This window comes from Lichenostomus cassidix, chromosome 4 (genome assembly GCF_008360975.1).
Source record: "Lichenostomus cassidix isolate B80296 chromosome 4, HeHo_3.0, whole genome shotgun sequence".
In the NCBI taxonomy this organism is placed as follows: Eukaryota; Metazoa; Chordata; class Aves; order Passeriformes; family Meliphagidae; genus Lichenostomus; species Lichenostomus cassidix.
This window is the reverse complement of record NC_139484.1, coordinates 12205903-12220951: the sequence shown is the minus strand read 5'-3', so window position 1 is coordinate 12220951 and position 15049 is coordinate 12205903. Positions and strand designations below refer to the sequence as shown.

Below are 15049 nucleotides of genomic sequence, written 5' to 3'. Positions count from 1 at the left end.
AGAAAATAAGAAAATAAAAGAATACATATCCTTACTTGAAGGATTGTAGCATTCTGACACTTTAAAAAATGGTTATATTAATATTGCTTTACTGAAGGAATATTTACTTTATCTTCCATAAGAAAACAATGGAATATATCCCTGTGCAAGATTACCTCTTTCTTTTATTTCACTGCTGTATTCAAGTACTTCATAAGTAATTGGAATGTGGGAATGAAAGGGTGAATTGCCAGAGTTCTCCCTGAACCTGTGGCAGTTGTACAGTGGAGTGTGCCTGTCTTTCCAGGCATTCCAGAAACAGGCGTTTGTTTTCATTGACCTCACCCACACTGAATACTTGCTGCCAACTAAAATCATTTCAGCAAGATGCAGCACATAAAGTGGTTTTAACAATTTTACTTTTCACTGGGAGAGTAATTCCATTTCTGATTACTCCAACACTGCAAAACTCAGCAGAAATTTCAAAGCCTATCAATTAAAGTGCTTTCCAATCAAGCACATTGTTGAGTATGTCCCTTCTTCTCCTTATGCAGTAAAATTAAGGCTGCCTGCATTACCTCTTTGTTCTCATTACTTTAATTTCATCTTTAAAGGGAGACTACTATTTCAAGTAGAGAAGAAAACACTGCAACCATACTTAGTAGGATTCTTTGATAATTTCAGAGAAAAGTATTAAAAAAGTTAAAATCTATCAGTGTTTGGCTGAGCTAGGGACATAACACCATCAGCCTGTGCTGCCTGTATTGTTCTTTTTCTCTATTTAGCCCAAGCACTTTCTAAGGAACATCAAGTCCCCAGCTGTTCTCATTCATCATCACCTCCCATCCAAGCCTACTCAGGAGTTAGTGTAAAAGCTTTATTCTGCAGTGTAGAAAGTACACCCTTAGGAATTGCTCCTTCCTCGCCTCTGCGCGTAGCACATCCTGGGTTTAGATGTCACAGTGGTCTTGATCATCCATTTTACAAGTTTCCCTGAGAGAAGACAACAAGGCAGCCTGAGCAGGCAGACAAGGAGCAAAGTGCACTGGGTTTCCCTGGTCAGCAGGAGCAAGCAGCCAGGCCTCCACACTGACATGCAGAGTGTGCCTGCTCTGCTGCCTGAGCAGAGCTCCTTGGCCAGGGCCTTGGTCCCCAGGAAAATATTTGCTCCATTGAACTGGCACGTTTGCTGCATTGCAGTGATGACAGAGGATTACTTAATTGGCAGGAATTATTCTGGATTCTAGATTGTCAGTTTGTTTAGGGAAAATCAGAACTGAGACTTGAGAGAAAGCTAGTGCCACACAGGCTAAGTCAGAAACTGAGCAATTCCCACCTTCTGCGTTTTACATATGCTGCCAGCAAAAGTTTGACTGTAAGCATTTCAGGGTGCATCCAGGCTGGCTGTACTCAGGGCACTTCACAGGAGTGGGAATGATGGGCTACACTAATGGAGTGGTCATGTTTTGCTGTTTCTAGTGCCTGAATACAGTAGACACAAGAAATATATAGTGTGTATAGAACTATATGTGTGTATACACACACTCTTTCTTTAGCAGTGTCATTATTCTTACCTGGTACTATTGGATTTTTTTCTGCCCATAAAATAAGAAACAGGCTACAGTAAGTGTATGTACCATGTGAAAAACTCTGAGATTTTGCTGTTTCTTCTAAACAAGTAATATACTAGTGTGATAAGTCCATTTTATTTTCTTCAAAGCTTCTTGTAATGGTTCCTCTAACATCAGTAATCCTGCCATTCTGTGCAACAGAACAGTTTTTCAAGTAATTAACATTGTACTGACAAGTGGGTTGAAAAATATTCCTAGACTAGAACAAAAAATGTGTTCCAGCTTGCTTTTATAAGTCTCCTTCCTTTGTTCAGAATCTGTGAGGGTTTTTATTGCCATTTTTCTGCTTCCTTATAGTCTTAATTTTGTTGCAGTGTTTCAGCGAAAGGCCACTCAAGTGACCAGTGACAACAGCAGGACATACTGCGATGCCAGGAATCCCGGTACAAAGTTTAATTTAGCTCTTTAACTGCCTTGATATTTTTCAGTAGAGCTAGTAGAGTTTTGCTGTGACTTGATTTTGGCTGATTTAGCATCTGTTTTGCCACCTACGATTTATATCCTTAATGGTATTGCAGCATTAAGAGAACAGATTAAAGAAGACTAAAAGTTATAGTCTTGTAGGAAAGATTTGTAGAGTCAGAGTTACTTTGCATTTTGCTCTTTCCTTTAGTCATTGTGATTAAAGCCAAGAAAAGGAAGGACAGGAGGGCTCAGCTGTGCACTGATTCCAGCCATGGAAAGACAACAGTGCAGGGAGCAAAAGTTCTCTCTTGGGCACCCCAAGGTCCCTGTAACATTAATTAATTGTGGCAGTCCAGTTGTGATTTGAGTTGTAGCACATCAAAATGTTGCTACTGTAAATTCCATTAATGGTACCCGAAAATAATTACAGTGTTATGTACAAAATGAATGAACACTGAATGAAGATGTTTCGTCCTGCTGCACTTATCAAGCAGCAGATCAGGATTAAAGCATAGAGAGTAGCATGTAATCACTGATTTATTACTGCACTGGGGAACTGCAGTCTACAGTAGCACTGAGATTACTTTGCATGAATGCTGAACCACTAAAGAAAAGAATACAGGACCTTCTAGATCTAGCTGTGGTGGAATATTGGTAGCATAGCTCTACAGACCAACATAGTGGCCTACTGGGATGGAGTGACTACATGGGTTTATGGGTCTGATGAGATACACACACACTTTTTGCTGATACAAAAAAATGAACTTTTACCTAACCTGGTCTGATCTGCAAATAATCCTATCAGATGAAAGGTCATTAATCCATCAAAATAGAAACAATTAACTGAGATGCAAAAGAATAGAGATTCATGCTTACTAAGTACTGGTGTGATCAAAAAGAGATACTGGAAGAAGCCACAGTAGCTATTTATTATTTTCCTTGGCATATTTCCTTTTGAATAATCCTTCCTTGCTTGAGATGAAGATTGTGGCACTTGATGTAATAGAAAAACTGACCCTAATCATTTTGATGGTTTAAAGGGTTTTTCACCTTACCACACTCCCCACGCAGTGAAACAGGTGCAACAGACCCGTAGAGGGCTCAGAGACCTCTGTTTCATGGCTGCTTGTGTGTTCTGCATCAGCCATTCCAGTGTCAGTATCCTGGAGAGAAGCAGTGCTGCACCTCCCTGGACCAAGCTGTGAATCTGACAGCAACTTTAGTTGTGCACAGTCTCCAGGAATGCTAGGCTGCAGTGTTTTCTTGTTACTGCAAGGTATTTAATCATTTGGAGGAAGGAAATTTTGAGAAATTTCAAAATTTCCTGACCAAATTTCATCCACAACTTTTGAGATATGTAGTGTATGACACTGAAGAAGAAAGGGATAAAAAGGGATACTTTGTATAGCAACCATTTCCTTTAAAATGTCAGTACTATAACTAATTCTTGAAGGAAATTATTTTATGAACCAACACTAATGGAGAATCCATGGACCAGGGCAATAGTAATAAAGGAAATGTTTAGGATGCTGCTCTACTGCCAAAGAGTAATGGTGGAATCCTCATTGATTTGTTGCATTTCTCACTCTATTTTTTTACAGCAGCACACAGAGGCCACACTGACACAGTAACTTACAGCACTGTGGTGCACAACATCCATCCTGAACAGGAAGAACTCATCCACTTGCAGGAACAGGTGAAAAAGGGGGCAATTTCTGTGGATGAAGCTCTTGACAGATTTAAACAGTGGCAGAACAAGAGGCAGAGACTACCATCCACTCAACAGGTATGAGCATGAAATCTGTTCCTTGATAGGAATCTTGATCAGAAGTTCTAGAAACAAGATCTTGTGTTTTGGCTCCTGCATATGAGATCAAAAGTAAAAATCATTATTTATATGTCAATCAGCTCCCAAGGAGCTTGCTGCTTTAGGTTCTGAATCTTCTACATACCTGTTTCTACTGTTGTTTCATTACTTGAGAGGTTTTCTGAATTTGGTTGAAATCCTGAGTTAGATATGTTGGTCTCGTAAGACTTGTGTTTTAAACTGTTGGGTGATGTGCATCTTTCATGAAACCACAAACCTTATGTCACCAAACAAACCAAATGTGCTGTTGAGCAGTGCCAGCTAACAGAAACATGACTATATCAAACATACATTTATTATAGTCAATTAATATATATTGACTTACATCAGGCTTTATGCCTGTCTGAAAATGTTGAATATACTTAGTGAAATTCACAACTGTTGGCTATGCTCTTCAGCTCCTTTGTATTCAATGTATGGAGTAAATTGAGGTGCACAAAAACAGGATTTACAAAAGCCTACACACTGAGTCACTGGAAGAACTGCATCAAAGCTGCAAGCCATGGAGAGGAGGTTTGTTAATTACTTCTAAAAAGGCACATGGAGGAAGAGGTTATGCACTCACTTTGTATGAGGTCATGCATTAACAAAAATAATTTCTTGTTGCCCTTTAGGTCATTTAGTAGAAAGAGCAAAGCTAGTCTGCTGCTTTGCAAAGTGGGAGAGCTGTCAGATATTGCCAGCAAGGAGGATACTCTTTGTGTTTGCATCCACTTGAAAGTGTGAGCTTTGTCATCACAGTGGAACACTTAGCATCAAAAGTGCAAGGGCCTGGAACAGTTTGGGAGCCTATTTTCCCGAGCTGGGCATCAGCAGCACAGCACTAGGAGCATGGTGGATGCCCTTTTCCAAATCCATCTGCAGCCAAGCATGCTGATGAACTGCTGGTATTGCTTTCTCAGTCAGGGGCATTTCTTGTGGAGGAGGATTGTGAATAATCTGTGCCATGATAGCAGCACCAAGTTATAAGTCTTTTTATTGGTGAACTGTAAGATGCCTGTATTTCAAGGGAGATTTACTTGGCCTGTTTTCACTGCTTCAGGGAAAAAGCTACTTTGTAGTGGTGGTTTATACCCTGCACTGCATGTGTGACTTTTCTTTGGTTTTGTTCCATAGAAAAGTCTTGTTGTCACCCCTCTATAAACATGATGAACTTACTTCATGCTGTCACTGCAGTTGTTTGTCCTTCACTTGGATTTTTGAGGAAAAATCACTTGTCCAAAAAAAAGAGAAAAAGAAAAAAAAACCAAAGTAAAAAGAACACCCGAGCCTCTGTAATCTAATGCCAGAATCGTTATAACTTACTGATGGCAAAAAAAAACTCCACAAAACTCTGAGGTAAAAATGCTAAAATTAGCATAATAAACATTTTTCAGTCTTTTAAAATCTTTTTCCTGGAGAGAGATGCTTGGTGTTCAGAATGCTAAAGAATTCAGCTTTTTATAGTGCCTCACTATTTTTACAGTAAACTTCCATTACTGATTTCTGCTGCTGGTTTTATGTTTGTTTTTTTACTTAAAGGAAAAGGTGCATCACCTTAGAGACACCACTATCAGAAACAGACAAGAAAATGAAAACCTGAATGGTAAGTTGCACTTTTTCTGCCTTTTAGGGCTCTGAAGCCTTGAACTATAAGTACAATGCAGAGGTCTGATCCAAACCCTTTTGGATTGGGCATTGAATTTGGAATGAGCATTTTCTGTATCTGACCACATTAGTTTTAGCATAATCAGGCCTTCAGCAGTGTCAAGATTTCATCCCAAAGATGAACTCACTGTGAGTTAATGGGGCAGAAAATTTACCAAGTCTTTGTGGCTCAGCTTTTCTGTAGCCCATTTCCTACTGCATCATCAGAATTTGAGTAGATGGCTTCTTTAGATCAATTTGCTTGATGACTTCAATATTTTATTTGTAAATCAGCCATCAATTTGCAAATTCTTGATGAATTTTCTACTGCTACAGCAGTTTTTATGAGTATTGTGGTCATTATTTAAAACTGTGCCACTGGTGACTTAAGATGCTTTTTTCCCTTTTTGGAGAAAAATAGGATTTTTGGGGTTTCCTGTGCAGGGCCAGGAGCTGGACTCTATGATCCTTGTGGGTGCCTTCCAACTCAGAATATTCTATGATTTTTGTGATTGAGTGTCATCTACAATAGTATAAATCATCTGCTTTTCCTGTAAATGATCTTCTGTCGTTGTTATGAAAAGAATCTATTAGATGTTACTGGCTTTAGGCCTGTGATTTCTGTAAATGTCAGTGCAAATGCTGAAAGGGAAATTAGTGTTTCTTTTTGACATTGGGCTTAGTGCCATTTGTATATCACTATTTCAAATTATCACCTGGATGTGTTACTTCCTTATTGCAAGAGAGAAAAAGAAAATCCACAGTACTGCTTTCATTATTCTTTTAGACAGTGTTGTATTTATGTGAACTTGTGAGATACTGTAATTAATTAAGGGAAATTCTTGCTGGCCCAGTGGCAGCTTTGCAGTCCAGATATTTCAGCTTTAACATCCTCTGTGGCTGGTAGGAGTGCAGTGTCCTGAGCAAAAGCCTTCACAAGGTGTTCAGAGCCTGAGGGCCTGGGATCACTGCAGCTCATAACAGGAGGGTGATTCTTGGAAAGTATTTGTCAGTAGGGTTTGATTTTAAGGCCACACCAGCAGTCCTGCCTCTGTGGCTGTCCTCCCTCTGCAGAGTTCTTTTATTGAATCATACCAGCAGAAATGTTGTATCAACACCAGAATTGTTAATTTTCTGAAATTATCCAGTAACTCAGATAATGATCGCTATATTCCCTTTCGATCCTAACCTCTCTGCCCTCTATTACACTATCATATATCCCATGATGCATATAAATCAGCAGCTTTGCACTGCAGAAATACAATGGGAAGAACCATTATGGAGGCCTCTGTCTGTGTCCAACAACAGAAATCAAATATTTCAATGCTTGAAAACAGGGACTTCCTCTAGAACTGGAGGCATATCAATGGCAGGAGTAAACAGGGATCTCAGAAGGCTGATAGCTATGTCCAGACATAAACAAATTGCCTGAAACAAAAATGACAATCACTTTCTTTTCTCCTTCAGAGTTCCTAAGGAAAGCAGAGCAGAGAGCATTTGAGAGACATTTTATTTCACATGCCATTTAGTAAAGTGCTTTGTGGTATGTCAGCAGTCCTCAGATTTGTTCAAAGAATTTTAGTTTTCACATGTATATACAGACTCTCTCAAAGGTACAGATTCTGTACCTTTGAAAACATGTACTGTACCTCCCTCTCTAGATTCCATGCTGGAAATCAGGATTTGCACTGTTGGTTTTTGAAGTCTTGATTGGAGATTTAAAGGGATCACATCTGAAGTCTGTTAGAAAAGGAATTTGATTTTATTTTAATGAGAAAGGAAAGTATCTCCTGGAAATTAATATGGAACATAATTTTTAGTTTCTTGATAAGTTTGATCTTGCTTCCACTGTAATGAAAGTTATTAATGAGAGTGGCACCCATTTCAGCCTTCCATTATAACATTTGATGCTATCTCAAAGTTCATGTCTCATTTTCTAACAGTCTAATATAGGACTGAGCAAGACACAAAAAAAAAAACAACTGCAAAGCAAAACATTCTGCCACTCTTAGAGTAAAATATCTACAAAACCCTATTTTAGGAACAACTAAATAAGCCTAGGCATATAGAATGTTCATTTGCAGAAAGTGCAGGCACAGACAGTGGTTTATCTCAATACTGTATAATACACATCTGGTCTGACCTGTAGACATTGATCATACCTTTTTTTTTCCAAGAAGGTGTTAGCCAACAGACCAAAACCAACAAAACCAAACACCTTAAATGAAATTTCAGGGAAATACATAAAAGATTTGGGGACAAAAGCTCCATTTTTAAATCTAAGTAGCCCAGATTTTTCATGGTGCACCACCAAAGTCCTGAATCAGAAGTAGCCTATTGGCCATGGCAATCTTTATCTGTAAGCAAGACTCCTTAAGCATAAGATAAGGCTTGAGAGTCTTGGGCTTGTGCATGTCCACTAGTAGAACAAAAGGCAGCAGCTGAGACAATGTTTAGTTAAGGAGTACTGGACAAGTTTCCTCTAAAATCTTGAAAAACAACACAGCTTTCACATGCATTCCATGTCCTTACTTCCTAGCACATGGGAATATTTAAAAACTTGTGAGATGCCTGTCTACATCACTGGGCATTTGAAGTACCTGTGTGAATTTCATTTAGCCATTTCTGAAAACGAAATTTCAAAACCTGCCTACTATTGCAGCTACATTATGGCACCTTGTGTGTCACATCCCACAGATTTAGTCATCCAGCACCTAAAAATATGCACAAGATTGGAGAAACTATGTAAGATGGTTTGAGTTGTTTGTAGTTAGCCATCCCCTCATAGCTAATCTCTGTAGAACCTTGAACTTGTTTGTTAGGGACACATAGGATAGTGCCAGATTCCTCATCAAAACTGAGAATGACTGATGCTCTATTCTCCAGGCTTGGCATAGCAGCAAGAATTGAGTAGTAGGTGTCCCTGCTTCATTGGTGGGTAATGAGCAAGAGAAAGGCCACAGAGGACAAACTATAACTCAGCTGGACTTCAGGAGACAAATACTGCATTAAGCAGATGTTAAGCCTGATTTATTATTATTGGTGGTGGTGTTACTACAGCTATTATTATTTCAATGCCAGCAACTTCTACAGTGGTTGAAGGTAGGTCTTGGAAAAAATGTTAAATGTTTTAGTAATCCTCCAATGACAAATATGCCCATGGGAAAAATGATCAATTCAGTCTTTGCATCTGTTCAGTCTGGGCTCCCTGGTAAAACTGGCAAGGTAAGTGACCTGCTGTGGAAAGGCCAAAGCTTTTTCCACAGGCTACTCTGCTGCAAGCATTTATTTCTTAGCTGCTAAAATCAGTGGTAAAAATCAGATACTGACACTGAAAGTGGCCTTCCTCTCCAAGAAGGGCAACTTTACTATCTGTTGCTGTAGCCTGTTTAATACTGACCTGCTCCTGTAAGGTCCTTTAAGTAGCCAGGTCATCCAGTGCAGTAGAGGCATCCTCCACAGAACTACTTCTTCCAGATTTGGATTTCCAAATCTGTAGATGCCCAACTTTCTGCCAAAGACCAAATCTCTTTCCCATCTTCATCCAAAAAACACCCAGAAGAGCACTATGCACCTTTTACAAACTGGCAGGTTATTGATTACATTTGCTACCCAAAATGTCTGGCTTCATTCCTCAGCCCTCATCAGTGCCTTGTTTTTAGTCCAAGCTGCTAACAGATTGCTTATTCATCAGTTGATGCCTCTCCAGCTTGCAGGTTGTGTCTAAGTAGAGTTCCCTGAAAACTAAAAAACCACCTCTTACATTTGAACACAACCACCAATTTCTGTTGTCTCTGCCAGGTCAATAGGCAGATGAACAAAGACAGACCCTAATTCTGACATTTGGATCTACAGGCACTAAAACTGTTTTAATCAACTCAGTTAGCAAATTTGCAATAACATGGGATCCTGTATGCTTTTGTATGTTTGGACAGAGAGGAAGTCATAGAAAAGCTGCTTTTTTCCTCATTATTTCAACAGTATTTGGTCAGGACCACTAGTCTTGAAAATACGTATTTGCTGGTAGTTTACAATAGTGTCCACTGGACTTGTGAAGGAACATCTTTAGCCTGGCTTATTTCCAATTTCTGAGCTTCACATGATGCTCAAAGTTTAAATCTAGAAAATAACAAAAATCAGTTTTCTGCCTATTTATCACCAAGCCAGGTCTTCATGAGGCAAGCTCACAGTCACACTGCTGACAGGAATTCACCAAGACAATGAATATCCATGTACCTCCCACCTCTCCTAATTGTGACCAAGAGAGACCAGCCTTGCTGTTGGGAGTAAGATTTATACAAAATCCACCTCATGTCATTCTCCCACACAACAACTGCTTCTTTTTGTGAATGTCTCTTTGTCCCCTGCTCCCAGGGACATGTGCTGTCTTTGTATTTGAAGTAAAACACACAAAAAGTGACTCATTGTAGGAATGTATTTTCTGAATTACTCAACTTTGAAAGTTATTCTGCACAAGCCTAACTTACTGATATAAATGACTATTGATTGCACTGTTTTCTCTTTAGTCTACAACTAGGAGCTCAACAGACAAGGAACAGATGCCTAATGACCCGAGGTAAGAGCAGGTATACAAATGCACACACACACACTCAGGCTCAGAAATGGTGTTTGTCATGGAAACAGACACTTGTGGAAGTACTTTCCATCAGAGTGTCTCTGTGTAACAGTAACATGGACGTGCATCTCAGACAGAGGCTCTGATTTCACAAGATAAACCATTATCACCACACAGTCTAGCTTGTGCTAGAACTTCTTTTTTATCAGCTATCAACCTGTTCTTGTTTACTGCAGGGCAGATCAGCAAGCAGTGAGGCACTGAGCTCACTTTTGGGTGCAGTTGAAGAGAGTTATTGCCACTCACACAGTCTATGCAGCTAAAGGCTGTACTGGAGTCTGGTCCTACATACTGATTTCACAAGCAGTATCAAACATAGTGAAAAAAGTTGAAAGCCAAAGATACAAGGGTGTGTCCAGATTAAACATGAGACCAGTGGTCATTTCGGTGCTGGGAAGTTTAGAGGTGATGATACTGTCTCCACAAACAGCAGAATTTTCTGATGATTGTGCTAGTGACTGTGAGTTTCTTGGGTTTGGGGTATCTAATCAGATCTTTAATAATTGGTGATTTTAATTATTACTATCTGCTACCTGTGTGCTTCCATTTATAGCTCATCACATCACTATTACATTAATATATTGATATAGTATTAACATTTTTCCTATTGTTATGTAATATTAAGTAATATTTGTTTGCAGTATCAAATTGATGCAATTTATTCCTGAAGACAACTATAATTTTAAAGGCTTTTTTAGCTAAATTACTGCTTGATTCAATTTGCCTCTCCAGCTTTTCCAAGTGAGGGTAGTGCAGCATGGTACTGTTGTGGCATTATTTTTTTTGCATTGAAAATGGATTATCTTTAAAGGGGTCTCTTCTGCCACCCTACTCTCATGTAAAGTTGCTTCTTGCAAGAACTGTGTGTCCTTGTCTCATTTCTGGAGCCAACTGCTCACCTGCTCACTGGAGTGCAGTGTCCACACCACAAAACAATAGGTACCTCCTCTGCTGCTGCTTATCCTCTGAATCACTTGTTCCCTCTTCAAAAGCTCTCATGAGAACAAAAAAAGAGTCTTATGACATGAGCTGAAAATTAAAAATTATTGCTCCTTCTTCAAGAGGCAGCTAAAACTCCTACATGGGCATTCCTAACAGAGCTGTTTCCTTGAGTGGAGATGAAGTCACCTACACTTAATGAGTGAAAAAGCTTTGAATTTTGAAAGCTCTGAAGCTGGAGAAAACTATTACAGAAAACTGGGTAATATCAGAGATGCTTATAAATTCCAGATTGCTAAAGTGAGATGAATCATGCAAGGGGAGAGGGGGGAATTACCCCTGGGATCAGAATAGGTGATTTCTGTAACTTTTAGAAAATTATTATGTGGGAGAGAGAACGAGAATAAGATGTGGGAGAACTTGCAAATACAATTTATCCAGAACATTCAATAAATTTTGTTTGTGAATTATCCACAGCAAACTCCAAAGTTCTCCTCGTCTGCAAAATATGGCCTATCCATAGTTTTCTTGCTGTTTGATGTCTTCAGATTGGTTCAAAGTAACCACTTTTTTTTTAAGACTAATTTCAGGAAGATTTTTGAGTGTTTGCTTGTTACAAAAAACTGTAGATAAACATTCAAGAAATATCTTTCTATTGCTCGTGTTTTGATTCTCCAGACAGTTCAGTCTCTGACTCCAGTGCAAAGTTCTCAGTTAACTTAGCTAACAATCACAATCACATTTTCCATATGCAAGGTGGGAGTAGGATAAGGGAATTGATACCCAGCTGGTGAATCTGATGGAGTAGAATGGTTTTGATTCTCGTACACTCATTTCAACAAGTACAGTTTGATCTTATTCTAACCAACCAGACCAGCCTATTGAATAACAGGCATGTTTCCTACAGTGTGACTCCTCAGCCAGCTGCACATCAGTTTTCTCTGCTTGGCATCCCCCATGTGTTCCAGCTGTGCCCTGCCAGCCTCAGGCTCCATCCCGTCCTGCTGCAACACTGCTGTGTGATCATCGCTGCACTTGCAGTGCCTTGAATCTCTCGCCTGGGCCAACTCTGGAAGAACACCAGGATCACTAAAGCAAATTAATAAGCTTTCTTGTAAAGTCAGCACTGAATTTTACACCTTTTCTTTGCTTTTTCTTTTTCCAAGATGACAGCTGACAATTTATATAAAGATGTATTGCGTGCTTCGGTTAATAATTTTTTAAGACATTTCAGTTTTACCATTGTGCTTAGTAATTTGTTTAAAAGTAGATTTTATGCTCAAAAGAGGAAGATTGTAAAAGGTTATGAAGATTATGAAGTGCAAGTAAGTAAAATTTAGCTTTTACTTTCTGTTGAAACATTTTTGTGCTAACTCTGTATAAAAATTTGTCTTTTCTAGGAATAATTGTATTTCATCACCAGTTTAAATAACTGTATTCACATTAAAGCTAATTTCTTAAGCCAAACTATGTAAATCAGTACTAATTATTTACTAATTCAATAAAGAGATTACAAGACTTTGGGTTACAAGGAAATTGTGTTTTGTTTAGTAAGTTGCCTAAGGTAAATTATATCCAGAACAAAACCAAATTACTTTCTACTGCATTAGCACAGCAACATGAAAGGAATAAATATGGTTAATGGGTATAACGGCCTGCATTCCCCTAGTGTTATTCTACAAAATTTAAGAGAGCATGTGATGATGTAAGAGTATGCAAGATGATTTGCCCATTTTGTGCACAAAAGCAAGGAAAAAAATCTCCTTAATATAAATACATTTTGGTCATTAACTACATATTAATGTGACAAACAAATTTGGAGGAAGGGAGTGGATTTGAAGTTCAAGCCCTCAAGGCTCATATTATTTTTCCAATCCTAACAAATTATTGTTCCAAGTGAACTATTAGGAATGAAAATAAGGCAAAAAGCCAATGTTGGGATTTTAAAATATTGACAGAATCTTGAAAGCATATAGGTTTAGACTAATTAAAAATCTATTTTCTGTTTTAAATGGGTTGATTAAACATTTTCAGGAAATTATTTGTTCTCTGGGGAAAACCTGCATTTCTGTTAGAAACACTCCCAACAAATACTGCAGATGTATTGCTATGAAGTCATAAATATTCAGTGACTGCTGTATTAGTGTGGCAACATAGCTTTGTGTACCATACAGAGCTGTTTGAACCACAGCAAAAGCCTTGAAATATGTAATGTATTCCAGAGCTGGAGATGCAGTCAGTGTCTGAACTGAAGGGCATGAGACTGTCAGGCTCTATAGGAGAGAAGCTGGGATGTTTTAAGACTTACCTGGCTACATGGAAATGGGAGTGGGGAGAATAGTTTGGGGATTTAAATGTGTAGAAGCTGTTATTTCCTCCTTAAGAGGTCCTTCTTTCTCCCCTCAAAAGCATTTATGTTCTTACAAGCCTTGCTAGTCAGTGTATCCCCTGGCAAGCATTCCTGAGGAGCCAACATATAAATGGAAAAGAGAATACAAAAAATGAGAAGGTTGTTCATGTTGGTACCTGCTGTCTTTTCTGACATTTGTTTCTTGTTTCTGTAGCAGAGGAGATGAAGGGACTGTTCCTGGGAGGGGTCAGTCCTCACAAACCTCCAGGAAGAATCCAGGCGCTCTCTGTGCTGCTGAGGGAAAGGCTGTGGCCCACTGGTTCCTGTGCTCCAGTGAGAGCACCTGGGCAACGCAGAGATTTGTGCTCAGTGGTAAGAAACTACAGAACTGGAAATCAGCAAAAATAAAGCACAGAAAGGAAACATCTAGGAAATAGTATGGTTTTTCCTAGGGAAAAACAGAGTAATGATACAGCAGCACTACCACAACATCAAAGTAGAAGCCTGAGGGTAGCTCCCCTCAGGAAATAAAAGTGCACGCTATGTGCATGCATGTATTTGCATTTCTGATGTGATCCTGCACAGTTTCCAGCCCAGGAGAGTTTAGGATTACCCATAATAAAGCAACTCCTATTCTCTGTTTTTGCTGCTTCATCCAAGCCCTGCTGTAGGCACCCCAAGTACAGCAGCACCAGAGTTACAGGTTTGGTCTTACAAAAAGCAAGAGTATTTTCAGTTCCTGCAGCTGGGGCAGCTACTTTTGCCCCATCACAGAAGTACAGCTCTACTGCAGAGTGCAGAGCAGTCTCAAAAGGATGTAAAATAGCAGTAAGGAAGATAGGCAGTGTTGCTTTTGCTACACCACAGATTTGCTTGTTTTATCACTCTAGTCTCCTCTGACTCTTAGTAGTACAATGTAGAACACCAAAAACCAAAAGCAAACAAAATGCACCCCACCAAAACCCAGATCAACTGTTGCCAGTCTACAAAATCTTCCTGAAAAATTGGGCATAATCCATACCAGTGCAATTTCTATGGTATTAAATTCCACAATGGCTAAGCAACAAGTTGAAAACAGGGCTTTTGTTCTTTTGGGTTTTGTTTACACACACAGAATTCCCACCCACCCATACTTTGAGGCAGCCAACCAAGGCCCCAGAGGAGAAATGAAAGGATGGATCCTTTTTTTTTCCTTCTCCAAAGGGAATTCCTTCATCTCAGTGTACTTAATTATGTTCAAGCTCCAAGTAAAATCATCATACTTCTACAAAAATAAAAGTGTCTGTTCCCCACCCCTCTAACGTTTAGTGTTCACAGTCTGTTTTCTGCTGCAGGATGTCCATACATTTCCTCAAAGTGTGCCACTGAACTTCAGGTACATTTATGAGCAGACATTACGAAACGAAGGAAGTCCTGAAGTTTTGCTAACCAAATGTGCTTCGCTAACAGGGAAGGCTGGCAAGTGCCTGTTTAGCAGTGCATGAACAATTAAGTAAATCACAGCAGCCTGAAAGCCTAACTGAGACAAGATCCCTGTTGTAGGTGCTCTAAAATATTAGCTAAAATATTCATTTCATTGTAAGCTAGGAGATTCAGTAGCCAACCCATTAGCAATA

General features: G+C 39.2%; 1 protein-coding gene across 1 annotated transcript in view; it reads left to right on the top strand.

Moving 5' to 3' along the window:
- BANK1 (B cell scaffold protein with ankyrin repeats 1) overlaps positions 1–12619 on the top strand; it is a 136407-nt gene extending 123788 nt beyond the window's left edge. The window contains exons 12-16 of the mRNA XM_085057929.1: positions 1925–1993; positions 3617–3801; positions 5404–5467; positions 10035–10084; positions 11991–12619. Of these exons, the coding sequence (XP_084914055.1) occupies positions 1925–1993; positions 3617–3801; positions 5404–5467; positions 10035–10045 (329 nt within the window). The 3' untranslated portion in view covers positions 10046–10084; positions 11991–12619. The remainder of the gene's footprint in view (positions 1–1924; positions 1994–3616; positions 3802–5403; positions 5468–10034; positions 10085–11990) is intronic.
- The last annotated feature ends 2430 nt before the right edge of the window (positions 12620–15049 follow it).